This window comes from Cydia fagiglandana, chromosome 25 (genome assembly GCF_963556715.1).
Source record: "Cydia fagiglandana chromosome 25, ilCydFagi1.1, whole genome shotgun sequence".
Classification (NCBI taxonomy): domain Eukaryota; kingdom Metazoa; phylum Arthropoda; class Insecta; order Lepidoptera; family Tortricidae; genus Cydia; species Cydia fagiglandana.
The window spans coordinates 3,722,463-3,737,226 of NC_085956.1; the positions used below are offsets into that span (position 1 = coordinate 3,722,463).

At 40.3% G+C, this 14,764-nt stretch overlaps 5 protein-coding genes across 5 annotated transcripts in view; 3 read left to right on the forward strand and 2 right to left on the reverse strand.

The window, feature by feature from the left end:
• The window catches only part of LOC134676799 (uncharacterized), a 344,277-nt gene that overhangs the window by 282,255 nt on the left and 47,258 nt on the right, over positions 1-14,764 (forward strand). The window lies entirely within an intron of this gene.
• The window catches only part of LOC134677118 (uncharacterized), an 85,858-nt gene that overhangs the window by 11,820 nt on the left and 59,274 nt on the right, over positions 1-14,764 (forward strand). The window lies entirely within an intron of this gene.
• Positions 3,286-4,824, reverse strand: LOC134676966 (keratin-associated protein 5-2-like). The gene is made up of 2 exons (XM_063535345.1): positions 4,742-4,824; positions 3,286-4,140 (listed from the first exon to the last, which is right to left on the reverse strand). Exons 1-2 carry the CDS (start codon positions 4,784-4,786, stop codon positions 3,301-3,303), a joined length of 885 nt encoding a protein of 294 aa, XP_063391415.1. The 5' UTR covers positions 4,787-4,824; the 3' UTR covers positions 3,286-3,300.
• On the forward strand, positions 9,316-9,834 carry LOC134676804 (uncharacterized). The gene has a single exon (XM_063535186.1). The coding sequence runs from the start codon at positions 9,316-9,318 to the stop codon at positions 9,832-9,834; it is 519 nt and encodes a 172-aa protein (XP_063391256.1).
• LOC134676909 (protein FAM136A) lies at positions 10,302-13,429 on the reverse strand. Its single transcript, XM_063535292.1, has 4 exons — positions 13,262-13,429; positions 12,572-12,691; positions 11,559-11,657; positions 10,302-10,630 (listed from the first exon to the last, which is right to left on the reverse strand). Exons 1-4 carry the CDS (start codon positions 13,346-13,348, stop codon positions 10,493-10,495), a joined length of 444 nt encoding a protein of 147 aa, XP_063391362.1. The 5' UTR covers positions 13,349-13,429; the 3' UTR covers positions 10,302-10,492.

Sequence of the window (14,764 nt, forward strand, 5' to 3'; positions counted from 1 at the left end):
CTTTTATTTCCTTTCGTTATACATAAAGTTTGTTAATATATTTTTGTTGATTTAATTTGTAGGAACCCGTTAGGTGAAGGCCTCTTCCAAAGATATCCATTTTTCACGGTCTTGTGCCATTCTTTTCCAATTTGGACCAGCAATTCTTTTCATGTCTTCCTCCCAGCGCATGTTTGGTTTGCCTTTTCGGCGCTTGTTTACCGTCTGGGCCTTTCCAGTTCGTGACCATGGCTGTCCATCTGTGGTCCGCCACAGAGACCACAGAGTTCCATTTCATAACTTTGACGTTAAAGAGGAAAACCCCACCTCACCTCGTAGTACCTCGTATTTGGGGTGAGAGGGGTTTTCATACAAAGGTGATTTTGGAAAATTGTTGGATCGATTTTTTTTATTATGCGTATTACTATAGCCCCATTTTAAATTGGAATACATTATTTTTGTAGCAGTAGCCTTAAAATCCCTTCTCACTCCCCTCTCAAACCTTCTCTCCCCATTCATAACCCAACTCTCCCCGCGAAACCTACTCACCCCGTTTTACGGTATATAAATTGTTATGATTATTAAGGAACCCGAATAATTCAGCGTTTATAATTTTTAGTAGAGGGCCCCAGTAGATGGTCAGATGTGGTCCAAAATATTACTCAGATTCAGATGGCCGAAGATCGAGAGACCTGGATGGAGAGCAGTGGTAGGACGAATAACCCATAGGAGTCACGTCCCTCAGACATGAGGTCACGACCACGAAGAAGAAGAATTTTTAAATTATTTTTCACAGAGCAGGCATTATGGCAATTATTTTGAGACATGCTAAAGGATGACTGACGTTAAACCGGGCCGGAGTTTCCGGAGCTTCAGTTTTTATGGAAACCACGTGATCACCGATCAGCCGTCACAAAAAATGACATGTCGGGCGCCACGGCCCGGTCTAGCGTGAGTCATCCTTAATGGTCCAAATACTTAACTATCTGGTCAGTTTCACGCGTATCCACTTATAGGCGTACGCACGGTGGGGCAATTTGCCCCACCCTGGTCTGTGGTCTGACGAGACACTAAATTTTTTTAGGAACAATTAAGGCACGTAACCCTACTTCTGTCCCACCCTTTAAAAAATGCTGGGTACGTGCGCCTATGTATTCACTAATCATCACTAATGAATAGTGGATACGCATGAAGCTGACCAAGGCCACGCGGGCCCGGCGGCCATCTTTGCCATGGGACCGGATGGTACAATACTACTGTCAAACCAACATTCAAGATCAATACGGACTTCAAGCTTCTTCGCCGGTAACCCGCTGCCGGATTCGAACTTTAACATACGTCAATTAATAGATCTGGGGGTTTATCGCGAAAACCGAAATTCGCAAATTGTGGGGATCTTTCTCTTTTACTCTCATTAAGACGTAATTAGAGTGTCGGAGACAAATGCCCGTAATTAACGAACTTCGATATGAATAAGTAGTGGCTGACCATGAATGGCTGAATCGGGCCGCCGGTGTCGGGGTCATTAGACAACAATAATGACAAACAGTCATTAGATTCCAAAAAATCGACAATGTCACAATTCTCCTCTGTCAAAACTCACCTCGGTCTCTCCCCTATACGGAGCCCATAGAGTCAGAGGAGTGTTGAGATGGCAAAGAACATTGCTTGTCCATCGTAAATATCCCGAATACACCTTAGTTATTTGTTTTGAATTGTTTTATATCCTATGTACCTACTCAAATACTCAGCCCACACTGAGGAAAACAAAGTGTAGATACTTATTTATTTATTTATACAAGGAATTCCAACAGCTATGAATGATACATTAGACTTTTTAGATAGCATTACAGAGCCAATTATAGGAACTCGCAAATAGAACACATTTGTTATTGAACACATTTGTAACTGGACTGGTAATATTTAATGCAAATAAATGATTTTATTTTTATTTCTTTAGTTTTAAATGCCCCGCCTACAATCTTATCTGCTATGCCCTAAGGTTGGTAGAGAATGCCATGAGGCATTAAGTTCGCCTTTTGTATGTACATTTAACTTTTCTTTTCTCCAATAAAGTTTAAATAAATATAATAAAATAAGTTATTTTTTAGCAGTATTATTTTCTTCGAATCTGGGCACAGAGAGGGAGGGCTAATATCTCAGATGAATGATAATACTTGTATGAAATATTTAATCGGTTTACTAACGAATGGGCCAAAAACGTTTCCCAAAGTATCACATCCCAAACTATGTTTCCCAAATTATAATTTCCCAAAAAAATGTTTGGCAAAACAACTTATCGCAAATGTTCATTTAGCAATAGTCTTTTTTGGCAAGTTATTGTTTAGCAAATAATTACTTAGACAAGTTTCATTTTACCAAATATTATTTAGTCAAATGTATCATTAAGCATAACTTACATATCCCAAAATATTGCATGGCATACAATTTACATACCAATAGAGAGCTTAGGAGGCTGCAGAAAATGTAACGTCAAAAAAAATCATTCTTACTGCCAAAAATATGTAGTAAACGATCACTAAAATTAAAACTCCATTTTAATGTAAAATGATAACCAAATTTGTTACATCTTGCTATTCTATTAAAGCAAATAACACCAAAGTAATCATTGTAACCCAAAAATAGTAAATAACCACCAGTATTTAAACCACATTTTAGTTTAAAATGTCATGCAATTTTTTTACATCTCGTTATTCTATTAAATTAATGAATCCACATCGATGACCTTTTTCTGGTACATAGTATTTCGTTTCTGTAAGGACCGCAGTTCTAACCTAACCTAACCCACTTTTATAATAGCATTTCGATTCTGTGAGGGTCACTGTTCTAACCTAACCTAACCCACTTTTCTGATAGCGGTTCAGTTTTGTGAGAATCGCAGTTCAAACCTAACCCAACCCGCCCAAATTACGTAGAATTTAACGTATCTATATTAACATAACAAAAAGTACAAATTTAAATAGAGATGCCTATTTGTCAAATTTGCGAAGTGATAATTTTGACCAAACATCGTTTTGGAATATAATATTAGACAATAAAAAACGTTTGCTAAATAAGTTTTTGGCCTAATAACATTTGACAAAGTAAAATCATGCCAAATGATAATTTGACCAAATAAATTATATGCGAAGTGTGACTTTGCTAAAGGTTCCTTTGGGAAATGAAACTATTGCGATAAGTTTGTTGGGAAGTGAAATTTGGCGAAATGTATTTGGCCCAAACGAAAGTACACCATTTAATCATTTATTTAAATATTTAAAGCATATTTTAAGACAATAATTTATCACTTAAACTCTAGGACTACATATATGGAGGCTGCACGCACACCTGCCGTAAATATCTGGAGCACCCGATAACTGGTGGGAAAGGAGGCACCACAGGGACCCCACAAGTGGGAACCTCCAATGTGGAAGCACAAGCGCAAGTGGGTTTGCCCTGAGCGCAGCCGTAGGGGGTCTCAATAGTTGGGGTCACGCAAGTACACGTGGTCTTCACTTTAGGCAACCCGCAAGGTACTTCTACGCAACCGCAAGCGTTTACGGGAGCGCAACCGCAAGGGCCGACGCAACCGCACCCACCGCAACCGCATCCACCGCAACCGCATGCGCATGACGGAGCCGCGCAACCACAAACCCCATAAGGAGCAAGAGGGGCCCCGCAACCGCACCCACACGGCGGCAGAAAACTAGGCGCTACAACACCACCGAACTCAGTACAACCGCACGCAGGGTACCCGATCGACGGAAGATTGTAGCTATACACAGGTTGGCATCGTGGACAACCATCGACAATCCTCACACTAGGGTCACTGCATCCGCAAGTGGTTGATATCCCAACTGTAGGTGTGTTACGTCCGCAAAGATTGCCAATAACAGGAGCGCCGCAGGTACACGCTCCAAAAGCATTAGAGCAGCCGCAAGTTTGGACTGGAATCACGGGGTTGGGTAGACCGATTGCGGGGTTGAAGCACCCACAAGGGGGTACAGTAGGGGGGAGGAGGCCGTATAGTTCTGGACAGCCACACGACTTGAGGCAACCGCATGGTGGGACTGTGATAGGAATTGGGCTTGCGACGGATAAAAGATTCTTTAAGGGCAGTGGAAGGTTTGTGTGCAGTAAACCGCAGTCTTGAGAGGTAACCTAAAAATAAAATATTTTTTATAAGCTATTAATTAACTTAAAATAATTAAATTTCACTACCTATAGTCTGTCAAACAACTAAGTCAGTAAAAAAAGGCGCGAAGTTGATATTTCCAATCGGACGGAAACCCTTTGCGCCTAATTTTTTTTTTTAATAACGGAAATGGCTTGACGGACTATAATGAAAATATGGAATAGCTGAAATGGTTCCCCTCTTAGGAAAAAAGGCGCGAAGGTCATAATTTCTATTGGAGATCAACTGACGACCGGTCTGGCCTAGTGGGTAGTGACCCTGCCTGCGAAGCCGATGGTCCTGGGTTCAAATCCCAGTAAGAGCACTTATTTGTATGATGATACAGATATTTGTTCCTGAGTCATGGGTGTTTTCTATGTATTTAAGTATTTGTATATTATATATATCGTTGTCTGAGTACCCACAACACAAGCCTTCTTGAGCTTACTGTGGGACTTAGTCAATTTGTGTAAGAATGTCCTATAATATTTATAAAAAAAAAATATTATTTCCATGACCTTTTTCTACTGACAAAATTGGAAAGACTGACAACTTTATTTTAATAAACAAATTGATTCTTATACTTACATTATAAGCTAATAATAAACAAATAAATATTATAGACGAATGCATTGTCTTTAATGCTATATGTAACTGTATACTACACACTGTAAAAAGTAACATTTATATACCTAAACCCTAAATATATGATGAAAAGATAACGATAATTTGAAACCGCAAAACATTTATTAAGTATTTACATAATATCTAGATATTGCATCAATTTCTAAAAATAAAGATAATAAATACTTAATCTGATTATGATAATTAATTCTAATTTCATCATATTTGAAATACGAGTAATACACTGACATAATTTTTGTATCTTGATTAAAACTTTGTTAATTTGATAATTATTGATGTGATATATTGTAGTTATTATTTTTTAAATAATTATTATTTTTCAATATTTTTCTACAGTGAACGAAACTATGAAAAAGACCTACCACATGAGTAGATACTTTTTCTCGGTTAAGTTAAACAGAAATCTTCACTCTGCACTTCAAAATAGCGAGTCCATTTAACGGAAATAGAAAAACAAGATTTATCTATATATACAATACTACTTATCTTAAAATTAGGTCGAATGAAAAAAATACACGTGAGGAGGAAGGGGGGTAGCCAAAAACCTCACCAAATATCACCAAGGGGCGAGGGGGGGTCAAAAAGTAGCCGAAAACACCTCGCGTGATTTGTGCACAAACCCAAAGTGTGTGGGGCATCTTGGTTAAGCGCCAGGGGCACAGAAGAAATAATAGTACTACCGTACAGAAAGGACACTTCCTACAAACCCGAAGTTTGACAGCGATTCAGGGTCGAATCATAACATCCCTTTCTAATATATAGCACTATCCCTTTTGGCTATTTAGGGTTGTCAAAATTCAAGTGATTATCTTATCTGTGGACGTGCACGCACAAGGAAGTCAAGTGGTGCCAACCCTAATAATTGCTCGGAGCAATGCCGAGCCGAGTGGAGCCGAGTTTGACCGAAGTCAGGAGTGTCTCACTGCCAGGGGGTGTAGGTATGTGTTGTGTTTTTACACACGTTCCCTTCTGTACCTACGGCTCACGATGTTTTCAAAAGTCTAGATATACTAGGAATCTTCAGTATCCACTATGGAAAATTATGGAATTTTTAGAAAAAAAAATTGCACAAATTATTAGTCTATAATCTTTATTCCTTCCAACTACACATCTATTAACAATTAATGAATACACTATTTATAATCTAATTTTATACAAATGCATCAAAATGTGTTTCTTCTTTATAATTAGGTACATTTATGACGAGTTTCAACATTAAATGTCAAAAACATCTGTCATCTTCCGTAAGTGCAGTGGCGTTCAAAAGTGCATGGATAGATGTCGAGCGCAATGTCTTGATCAGGGATGTTGCGAATATTCGCATCCGCATCCGCATCCGCGGAACATCCGCATTATTTTCAACATCCGCATCCGCATAAAATCGATGCGGAGCATCCGCATGATGCGGATGTCGACCAAGTCGGTAACAGGAACGTATTATAGCGGCGGCGCCGGCGGCGTAAGTGCTAGGTAATTTCGTCATTATATATAACAAAATCGTCTAGATCCCGAAAAGTCGGCCAAGTTACTGTTTATTAAATAAAACGTACCTATATTCTTGCTTAAATAAAAAATGTAATATTTTTTTTTTTTTAAGTACCAAATCTTGACATCCGCTTCCGCGGATGTGAGGCTTTAAATATCCGTGCGGATGTCAAAAAATCTGCATTCTCGGGGGAGCCTCACCCCTAGGGAACGCGTCCCCAGGTGGCGGATAGGGGGTGCTCGTCCGATGCCAAATAGGGCGTCGGAAGGGCTGGAGGGAAATAAAATACCTCCCGCGGACCAACAGGCCGGAGACGGATACTCCGTTATAAAACCCCTGCGCAGAGCTTCCTGGACATATTCTGGGGCGAGGTCTAGTGCAGTGCTGCGTGCTTGGGCTGGAGTATGCAGAAGAGATGGCGGCGGAAGAGCCCCTAGGGGCCAACGGCGGCGCTTACGCCTCGTAGCAGGCGACAGCCTTGGCGTCAGGTGGCAACCGGCCGTAAAACTTAAAGCCAAATCACATCCTCCTCGTTACAATGAAAAGCACAACCAAAAAGAGAATAAGTTCAACTGCTAGGGCGTACCCCGAAAGCGACGCGAACCTACCCAATGCGAAGTATGCGAATACAAATGAAGATAATGCTAGGGCGTCCCCCAGAAGCGACGAACCCATTGACAAAAGCAAAACATATTCGCTTACATGCAAAACCCTAAGACTTGCAACCTGGAACCTCGGTACCCTCACCGGCAGGAGCCAGGAACTATCCAAAGTACTGCAGAATAGAAATATTAATGCATGCTGCCTGCAAGAGACGGAAGTGGAAGGGTTCCAAATCCAAAGATATAGGGCAAGGCTATCAGCTTATATACCATGGCACTAATAACGGCAAGAATGGAGTAGCTATAGCACTTGACCATCATTACAAGCAGCGAATAATAAACATAGAACGTAAAAGCGACCGACTTATCGCCGTCAAACTGGCCATGGATCAGCAACAGCCCCTCAATATTATCTCGGCATACGCACCACAAATCGGATGTCATGAATCTGAAAAATCAAGATTCTGGGAAGAATTCGATGACCTCATGAATATGATCCCTCCCGGAGAAACAAAGTACATAGGCGGTGATCTCAACGGACATGTTGGCGTTACAAACTCGTCCTACCAAAACACTCATGGAGGATATGGCTACGGCACGCTAAATAAACCGGGAGAAGAAATTCTGGAGTTCGGCACACGCCATAACTTAGCGATAGTGAACACATATTACCAGAAGAAGCCTGAGCACTTAATAACATATAAAAGCGGTGGGAAATGCACCCAAATAGACTACATACTTACAGATAAAAGACTACTAAAACACTGCAAGGACTGCAAAGTCATCCCAGGGGAGGCGCTAACAGCGCAACATCGAATGCTAGTCTCAATCTTTAAGCTACCCAAACCCATAAAAACAGTAATAGACAGGACCCCAAGAATTAAATGGCGCCAATTATACAGTGAAAAAGGCGAAGCACTTATAAGCCAAATAACGTCATACCTGGGCCGAGATATAAACAAGGAATATAACAGCGATGCAGATAATATGTGGTCCAACTTCGAGAAAATCTGTACTGAGGAAGCAGCGAACATCCTTGGAATGTCAAAGGGTGGGCTTAGCAACAATAAAGACCCCACATGGTGGACGGATGAAGTAAAACAACTTGTGAAAGAGAAGAGAGACCTATTTAAACTATGGCAGAAAACTCAGCTGGAAGAAGATTGTACAGAATACAAGCGTTTAAAGAAAATAACCAAGAGCAAAGTGGCACAGTCAATGGCGAAATCCAAGGAGAACCTTTATAACAGACTAGAACAAGCACAAACAGATAATGAAATCTTTAAAATTGCTAAACAGCGCCACCGGTCTACACTAGATATAAAAGGGAACAAATACATACTGGATAAAGACGGAAAACTCCTAACAGAGAATGATAAGATCAACGCCAGATGGCGCCAATATTACCAGGAACTGTTAAATGAGGAATTCCCTAGCCAACCTTTACCACCCATCACACCAGTGCAAGGGCCACCGGAAAGCATCAAAGTGAGCGAGGTTGAACGCGCAGTAAATAAAATGAAGAACCATAAAGCTACTGGCCCCGATGGTATACCCGCTGACCTATGGAAAAGACTAGGAGCCGTAGGAGCACAATGGCTAACGATACTTTTTAACACTATCCTCAGTAGCAACAAAATCCCCGAAGCTTGGCGACACAGTTATCTCCTACCCTTCTACAAAAACAAGGGAGACGTCAGCGACTGCGGTAACTATAGGGGCATCAAACTCACATCGCATACGCTCAAAATTTGGGAAAGAATTCTTCACAACCGCTTTCTTAAACATGTGACCTTATCAGAAAACCAGTATGGATTTACTGCCTCAAGATCTACCACGGATGCAATACAAACAGTGCGAATACTCATGGAAAAAGGTCGTAACAACCAGGAAGATCTACATCTAGTCTTCATAGATCTAGAGAAAGCATTCGACCGGGTGCCGCGTAAACTAGTATGGCAAGCTCTGAGATCGCAAAGAATACCTGAGTGCTACATATCACTGGCACAGGATACGTATGACAATGTAAGCACACAAGTGAGGAGCCTAGCCGGTACAAGCAATCCCTTCGAGGTCAAAGTTGGCGTACACCAAGGGTCTGCTCTTAGCCCGCTATTGTTCAACATTGTTATGGATTACCTCACCAAAGACATCCAGTCCCCCCCCTACCATGGTGCCTGCTATATGCAGACGATGTTGTACTTATTGATAAATGCGCGGAACAGCTGCAACGGACCCTGGAGATGTGGAGGCATGCCCTAGAATCTAATGGTTTGAGGATTAGCAGAAGCAAAACAGAGTACCTGCCATGCAATTATAGCCGCACAGAGCAGACAGCGTCAAAAATCACCATAGACGGACACCCCGTACCGGAAGTAAGCAAGTTTAAATACCTAGGCTCGGTTTTGTCCGCGGACGCAAATGTGGACATGGATGTGGCACATAGGGTAAATGTAGCTTGGCTGAGATGGAGGTCGCTCTCGGGGGTACTCTGTGACCGCCGTGTGCCGATAAAGACTAAAGGCAAGGTCTACAAAACAGCTGTGAGACCTGCTATGGTGTATGGTGCAGAATGCTGGACGATCAAACAAGTGCATGAACAAAAACTCCATGTCAATGAGATGAAGATGCTGAGATGGGCGGCCGGTGTGACGAGACTCGATAAAGTACGTAACGAACACATCAGAGGAAGCTACAAGGTCGCCCCCATCACCGACAAGATTCAAGAATCGCGCTTGAGATGGTACGGGCATATCATGAGACGCGACGAAGACCATGTCGTGAGGAAAGCCCTTGCATTGCCGAATAATAAGAGAGGCAGAGGTCGTCCGCCTGCTACGTGGTGGTCCACCATATCAATGGATTTGAAACAGGCCCAGTTGAACAAAGAGACAACCCAGGATCGCCCGACCTGGCGCTTGAGAACGAGGAGGGCCGACCCCAAATAATGGGAAAAGGCACGGAAAGAAGAAGAAGATGTCAAAAAATCTGCATCCGCAACATCCCTGGTCTTAATATTACGGTTGAAACATCTACATGCACTTTTGAACGCCAGTGTACCTATAGAGGCAATTGTTACGAATCATCATTATTATCATTAATCAGTACCTGGGTGACAGAGCTCTGCTCGGAAAACATATAAAAACTCAAAAAATTTGGGTTTTTGTCGTACGTCGAAAATTTAAAGGGCCATATGTGTCGCTTTAACTTCAAACTAAATAAAGTAAAACCATCAGCTTCAAAGTAAATCCATCAGTCAGATTATGCGATTTTGGTATTAAGAAAAGGTAATAGGGAAAGTACTTTTTTTTTATAAAAAAAAAATTTTAATTGAAAATTTTCCAAAAAAAAAATATAAACAAAATTTTTTTTATTCAATTTTTATAATTGAAAATTTTCCAGAAATAAATACAATATTTAGTACCTTAATCTAATTGTTCGCCATACTGTGAGACGGTTTGTTGCTGAGAGGGTCAAATGGATTTACCCGAGTTTGAAGTTAAGCGACACATACGTACTGTAAAACGTTGTACGATACACGTGCGAATAGGTAATTCACAACTTTATCTATACTGCCTGGAATCTTATACCCGGTAAAGGCGTTTCTCATTCGCTCCTCATTGGCGGAGGCTTTCCGCTGGCCAGCACAGATTTCATGGTCTTTAACATGCTGGGAATAAGGCCCATGTGCTTATCAACGCATTTTACGGCACACTTCTCGAAATCTATCGTGCACTTGTCGATCTGAAAAAAAAAAAAACATTATATTAACACTTTGACCGCCATAACACAAAGTGTCATTCTATGGAATTTGCTATGTAAACAAACCGCCATATTGAATTTGTCTCTGAATTATGAATTTACTATAGTTCGTTTTTTTTAGCATTAGAAAGAACTCCACAGAAGCAAGCGTGCAGTTTTTATCAGGCTCTTTAATTATTAATAATTATTGAATTATCTAATGTAGCATGGTCAATACATATAATTTACTTCAAATTATTACCGCTAAAAGTGCCGGATTTGGAACTACAAGCTTACTTCTGCGAAATTCTTTCTAATGCTAAAAAAAACGGACTATAGTGACTTTTGTTTAAAATAAAAAATAAAATAAAATAAAATGCATTTATTTCAGACAAACATAGTCCATATTTTAAATAGTTAGCAAGTTTGATAGAATCACACTTTCATAAATAGTACTATAGTACTCAAAACAAAAACGGCCGTTTTAACTTTGAACGCATCGATTGACGAATCCAGTAACATAACAACTAGTTTCATGTATTCAAAATGTACTTAAATACAAAATACAGTACATAGCGCCCCCTTTTTTTAAATAATCACTACTTAGCAGTATTCACGATTGATGTGATGAGAAGATGGCCGATGGGGTCGAAAAGTGCTCGAGTGGAGACCACGGACTAGCAAGCGCAGCGTAGGACGTCCACCCACAAGATGGACGGACGACCTTGTTAAGGATGCGGGTCGCTTCCAACCGGCACGTACGGAGGTCCAATGGGGAGGCCTATGTTCAGCAGTGGACGTCTTATGGCTGAGATGATGATGATGATTCACGATTATTTAGAAGTCTACTGTTGCAAATTATATATTAGTTGTTATGATACTCGAAATAAATTACATAATTCAAATTTTTTAAACCTAAATGTAAACTTACAGTTTCTTGACTAGGATCCGGGCCAAGCCTGTCTCGTGCTGAATCGTTGCAATCCATCACACAGCGCTGTAGCCTATTCTGGAAGTGATTGATCTCATTCTGTAAAAAAAGAATGGTTAAAAATTACTTGAGGACTGTAAACCGCAATAGACGTCATATTCATATACCTACTAAAGGAAAAAAACAGGCCAGTGTGAGTCGGACTCGCCCACTGAGGGTTCCTCACTTTTTAGTATTTGTTGTTGAAGCGGCAACAGAAATACATCATCTGTCTAGTTATCACGGTCCATGAGATACGGCCTGGTGATAGACAGACGGACAGTGAAGTCTTAGTAGTAGGTACCCGTTACCGTGGGTACGGAACCCTAAAAGTTACCAAGCCCTTTAGTGGTTGAGGCCAAAATTAACTCTACCTGTACCTCTTCTTCCTGTATTATTTGTAGAGATGCAACGGATAGTTGTTTGACCGGATACCAGATATTCGGCCTGACAACCGGCCGAATATCCGGTATCCGGCCGCCGAATACTCGGCCGGCGGAACTATACCTACATTTCGGTTTTTCAGGCGCGCATTGTGCAGGTTTGGCTTGTTTCCTAGTGAATGTTCGCGCGGAAACATTTCTAGGTCCGAAATGAGTGCGCATGCAAGTCAGTGGAATGTTTAAATTGTTTTAAAATAATAAACAAGTATGATTATGATCAAGACTGTTTTTAAATCCAATTAGTTTACTCTGAAATCAAGTAATGTTACTATCCGGTATCCGGCTGGATATTAGGTCACTATCCGGTATCCGGCCGGATATTAGGTCACTATCCAGTATCCGGCCGGATATAGGTCACTATCCAGTATCCGGCCTGATATTAAGTCACTATCCAGTATCGGGCCGGATATTAAAACCATGGCCGGATAGGCCGGATACCGGATAGTAACCGAATGTCCGGTGCATCTCTAATTATTTGTATTGTTTTCTGTAATGAGGTGTGCAATAAAGAGTATTTATATTGTATTGTACCTGTACGTAGTTGTTAGCTTGATTGAGAGAGGTAGTGCAGTTGTCAATGCATCCATGCACTCTCTCTAAAGTGTTCTGCTGGTTGTCACAACACTGCGCTGCGCATCTGTGCATGTCACCCTGAAAATTACAAGTATTTTGAGCTCATGGATCAAAACCTTTCTGGTATAAGTTAATTCATTTTTCCTGGATCCTAATTTATAGAAGTAATAATGGCACTAAAACATAGAGGTACACGGGTTACGGGGGGGTAATATAGAGGTGACACGGGGGAGGGGCCAAATGACTGAACAAGATGCACTATTGGAAATTTCAGTAGGAGTAGCAGAGAAAGCGGTATTATTACTTGTCCTTGTCACAGTCTCACTTTTTGTTTGTTCCCCACCAAAAATGTAGTATGGTTTATGGTGGGCAACAAATAACCCGACCGAATTACGTAGATTGTTTTTGGTATGTTGTCAGGAATGTTAAAACGTGTTTTTAATATTGTTGCTTTGCATTTGCATTTAACATTTCTTAGGTTATGCATAAATCAAGTTAGTATGTCATGGTTCCAATGATTATTTATCATATTTAAGTACTGAAAGATATAGAAGCTCTCTTATTAGCAGATGATGCAATATCAAAATCAATTTATTCTGAGCCAAATTGCATAATATTACGAAGATAAGGACATAACCTAAAACTAACCTGCATTTTTCGTAAATAACTCCTGTCCAATTCATTTACGAGATTTGTCATCTCTTGCTCTATTCTAAACTTCTGTGCTTCCACCATTTTGATTGTTTTCAATTATAATTTTCAATAATTGGACTGATATTTTAATATTCAACGAAATCGGGAGCCCGGAAAGCAAGGAGGAATCAAGGCATTGACATTTTGACGTTTGACTTGACATATTGACACATTTGACAGATGATAGAAGTATTTTTCTTTCCACTTAAACTCGACATTGTGTGAGCGTATTCTTCTGTTGAATCAGAGTTCGTTTTTAGGGTTCCGTAACCAAAGGGTAAAAATCGGACCTTATTACTACTTAGATAAGACTCCACTGTCCGTCTGTCCGTCCGTCCGTCTATCTGTCTGTCACCAAGCTGTAACTCATGAACCGTGATAGGTAGGCAGTTGAAATTTTCACAAATGATGTATAGATCAAGGGCCCAACGTTTTCTGTTCTCTTTCACGGCGCAGCAACTAGTATCATTTCTCTCTCCTCGCTCTTTTAAAAATGCCGTTTGTCTGCCGTTTGTCATAAATGGACAAACATAACTGTTGACAAGGTGGACTTCAAATCAAGTGTTGCCTTGCGTCAAGATGCGCCCAGGCTGTGTATGTGTGCGTAAAAGCGTATATGTGTGCTCTTTTAGGGATGTGAAAAGTCGATTTTAATCATGTTATATATCGATAAACGTTACACAGCGGAAAGAAATAGCGATTAATTGAAGCTTCAATATCTTCGTTAACCATAAACATAATTAAAATGCTAATGGATAATGAATATATTATAATATAATAATATAATTCAATTATTGCGGAACACCTATTTTATTTAGGAGGTATTTATGTATTTTAATTAAATATCTGAACTTTCCCTTGGTTCCCTGCTGGGGCGTGACTATAAAATTGTGAGCTGATGGTAACCACAATAAAGAATAAAAGCGTTTTTGGTCATTTTAGGTATCGTTAAGCCTTTGAAGTGAAATTAAAATTGCAAGAAATGTCGATAGTTTATCGATATGACTTTATCGACATGGCAACAGCAACGTGGGCCTCATTGTTAATCGTACACTAAACAAAAGTGGCAACAGTGACAGCTCGCTGAGACACCGTCTCTATATATTATGTCTATGGTATAGATGGTCAAGCAGATCTTGTCTTCGCGCCTTTTCTACTGACAAGATTTGCTTGACCATCTTTATTTCTGTTGCCGCTATAATAACAAATAATAAAAACAGAATTAAATAAATATAAATGGCCCATTTTAATTTTATTATAGTTAGTCAAGCAGATCTTGTCAGTAGAAAAAGGCGGCAAATTTGAAAAATGTAGGCGCGAAGGGATATCGTCTCATAGAAAATTTGAATTTCGCGCCTTTTTCTACTGACAAGGTTTGCTTAACCATCTATATATTCCCATACAACAAACGTGATTTTTTTGCCGTTTTTGCGTAATGGTACGGAACCTTTCGTGCGC

Coding starts and splice junctions, on each gene's coding strand:
- LOC134676909 (XM_063535292.1), bottom strand. CDS start 13,348: ATGGTGGAAGCACAGAAGTTTAGAATAGAGCAAGAGATGACAAATCTC. Junction 11,658..12,571: donor AAGCTAACAACTACGTACAG/GTACAATACAAT, acceptor CTTTTTTTACAG/AATGAGATCAATCACTTCCA. Junction 10,631..11,558: donor CGGATCCTAGTCAAGAAACT/GTAAGTTTACAT, acceptor TTTTTTTTTCAG/ATCGACAAGTGCACGATAGA.
- LOC134676804 (XM_063535186.1), top strand. CDS start 9,316: ATGGATGTGGCACATAGGGTAAATGTAGCTTGGCTGAGATGGAGGTCG.
- LOC134676966 (XM_063535345.1), bottom strand. CDS start 4,786: ATGCATTCGTCTATAATATTTATTTGTTTATTATTAGCTTATAAT. Junction 4,141..4,741: donor GTTTATTATTAGCTTATAAT/GTAAGTATAAGA, acceptor TTTTATTTTTAG/GTTACCTCTCAAGACTGCGG.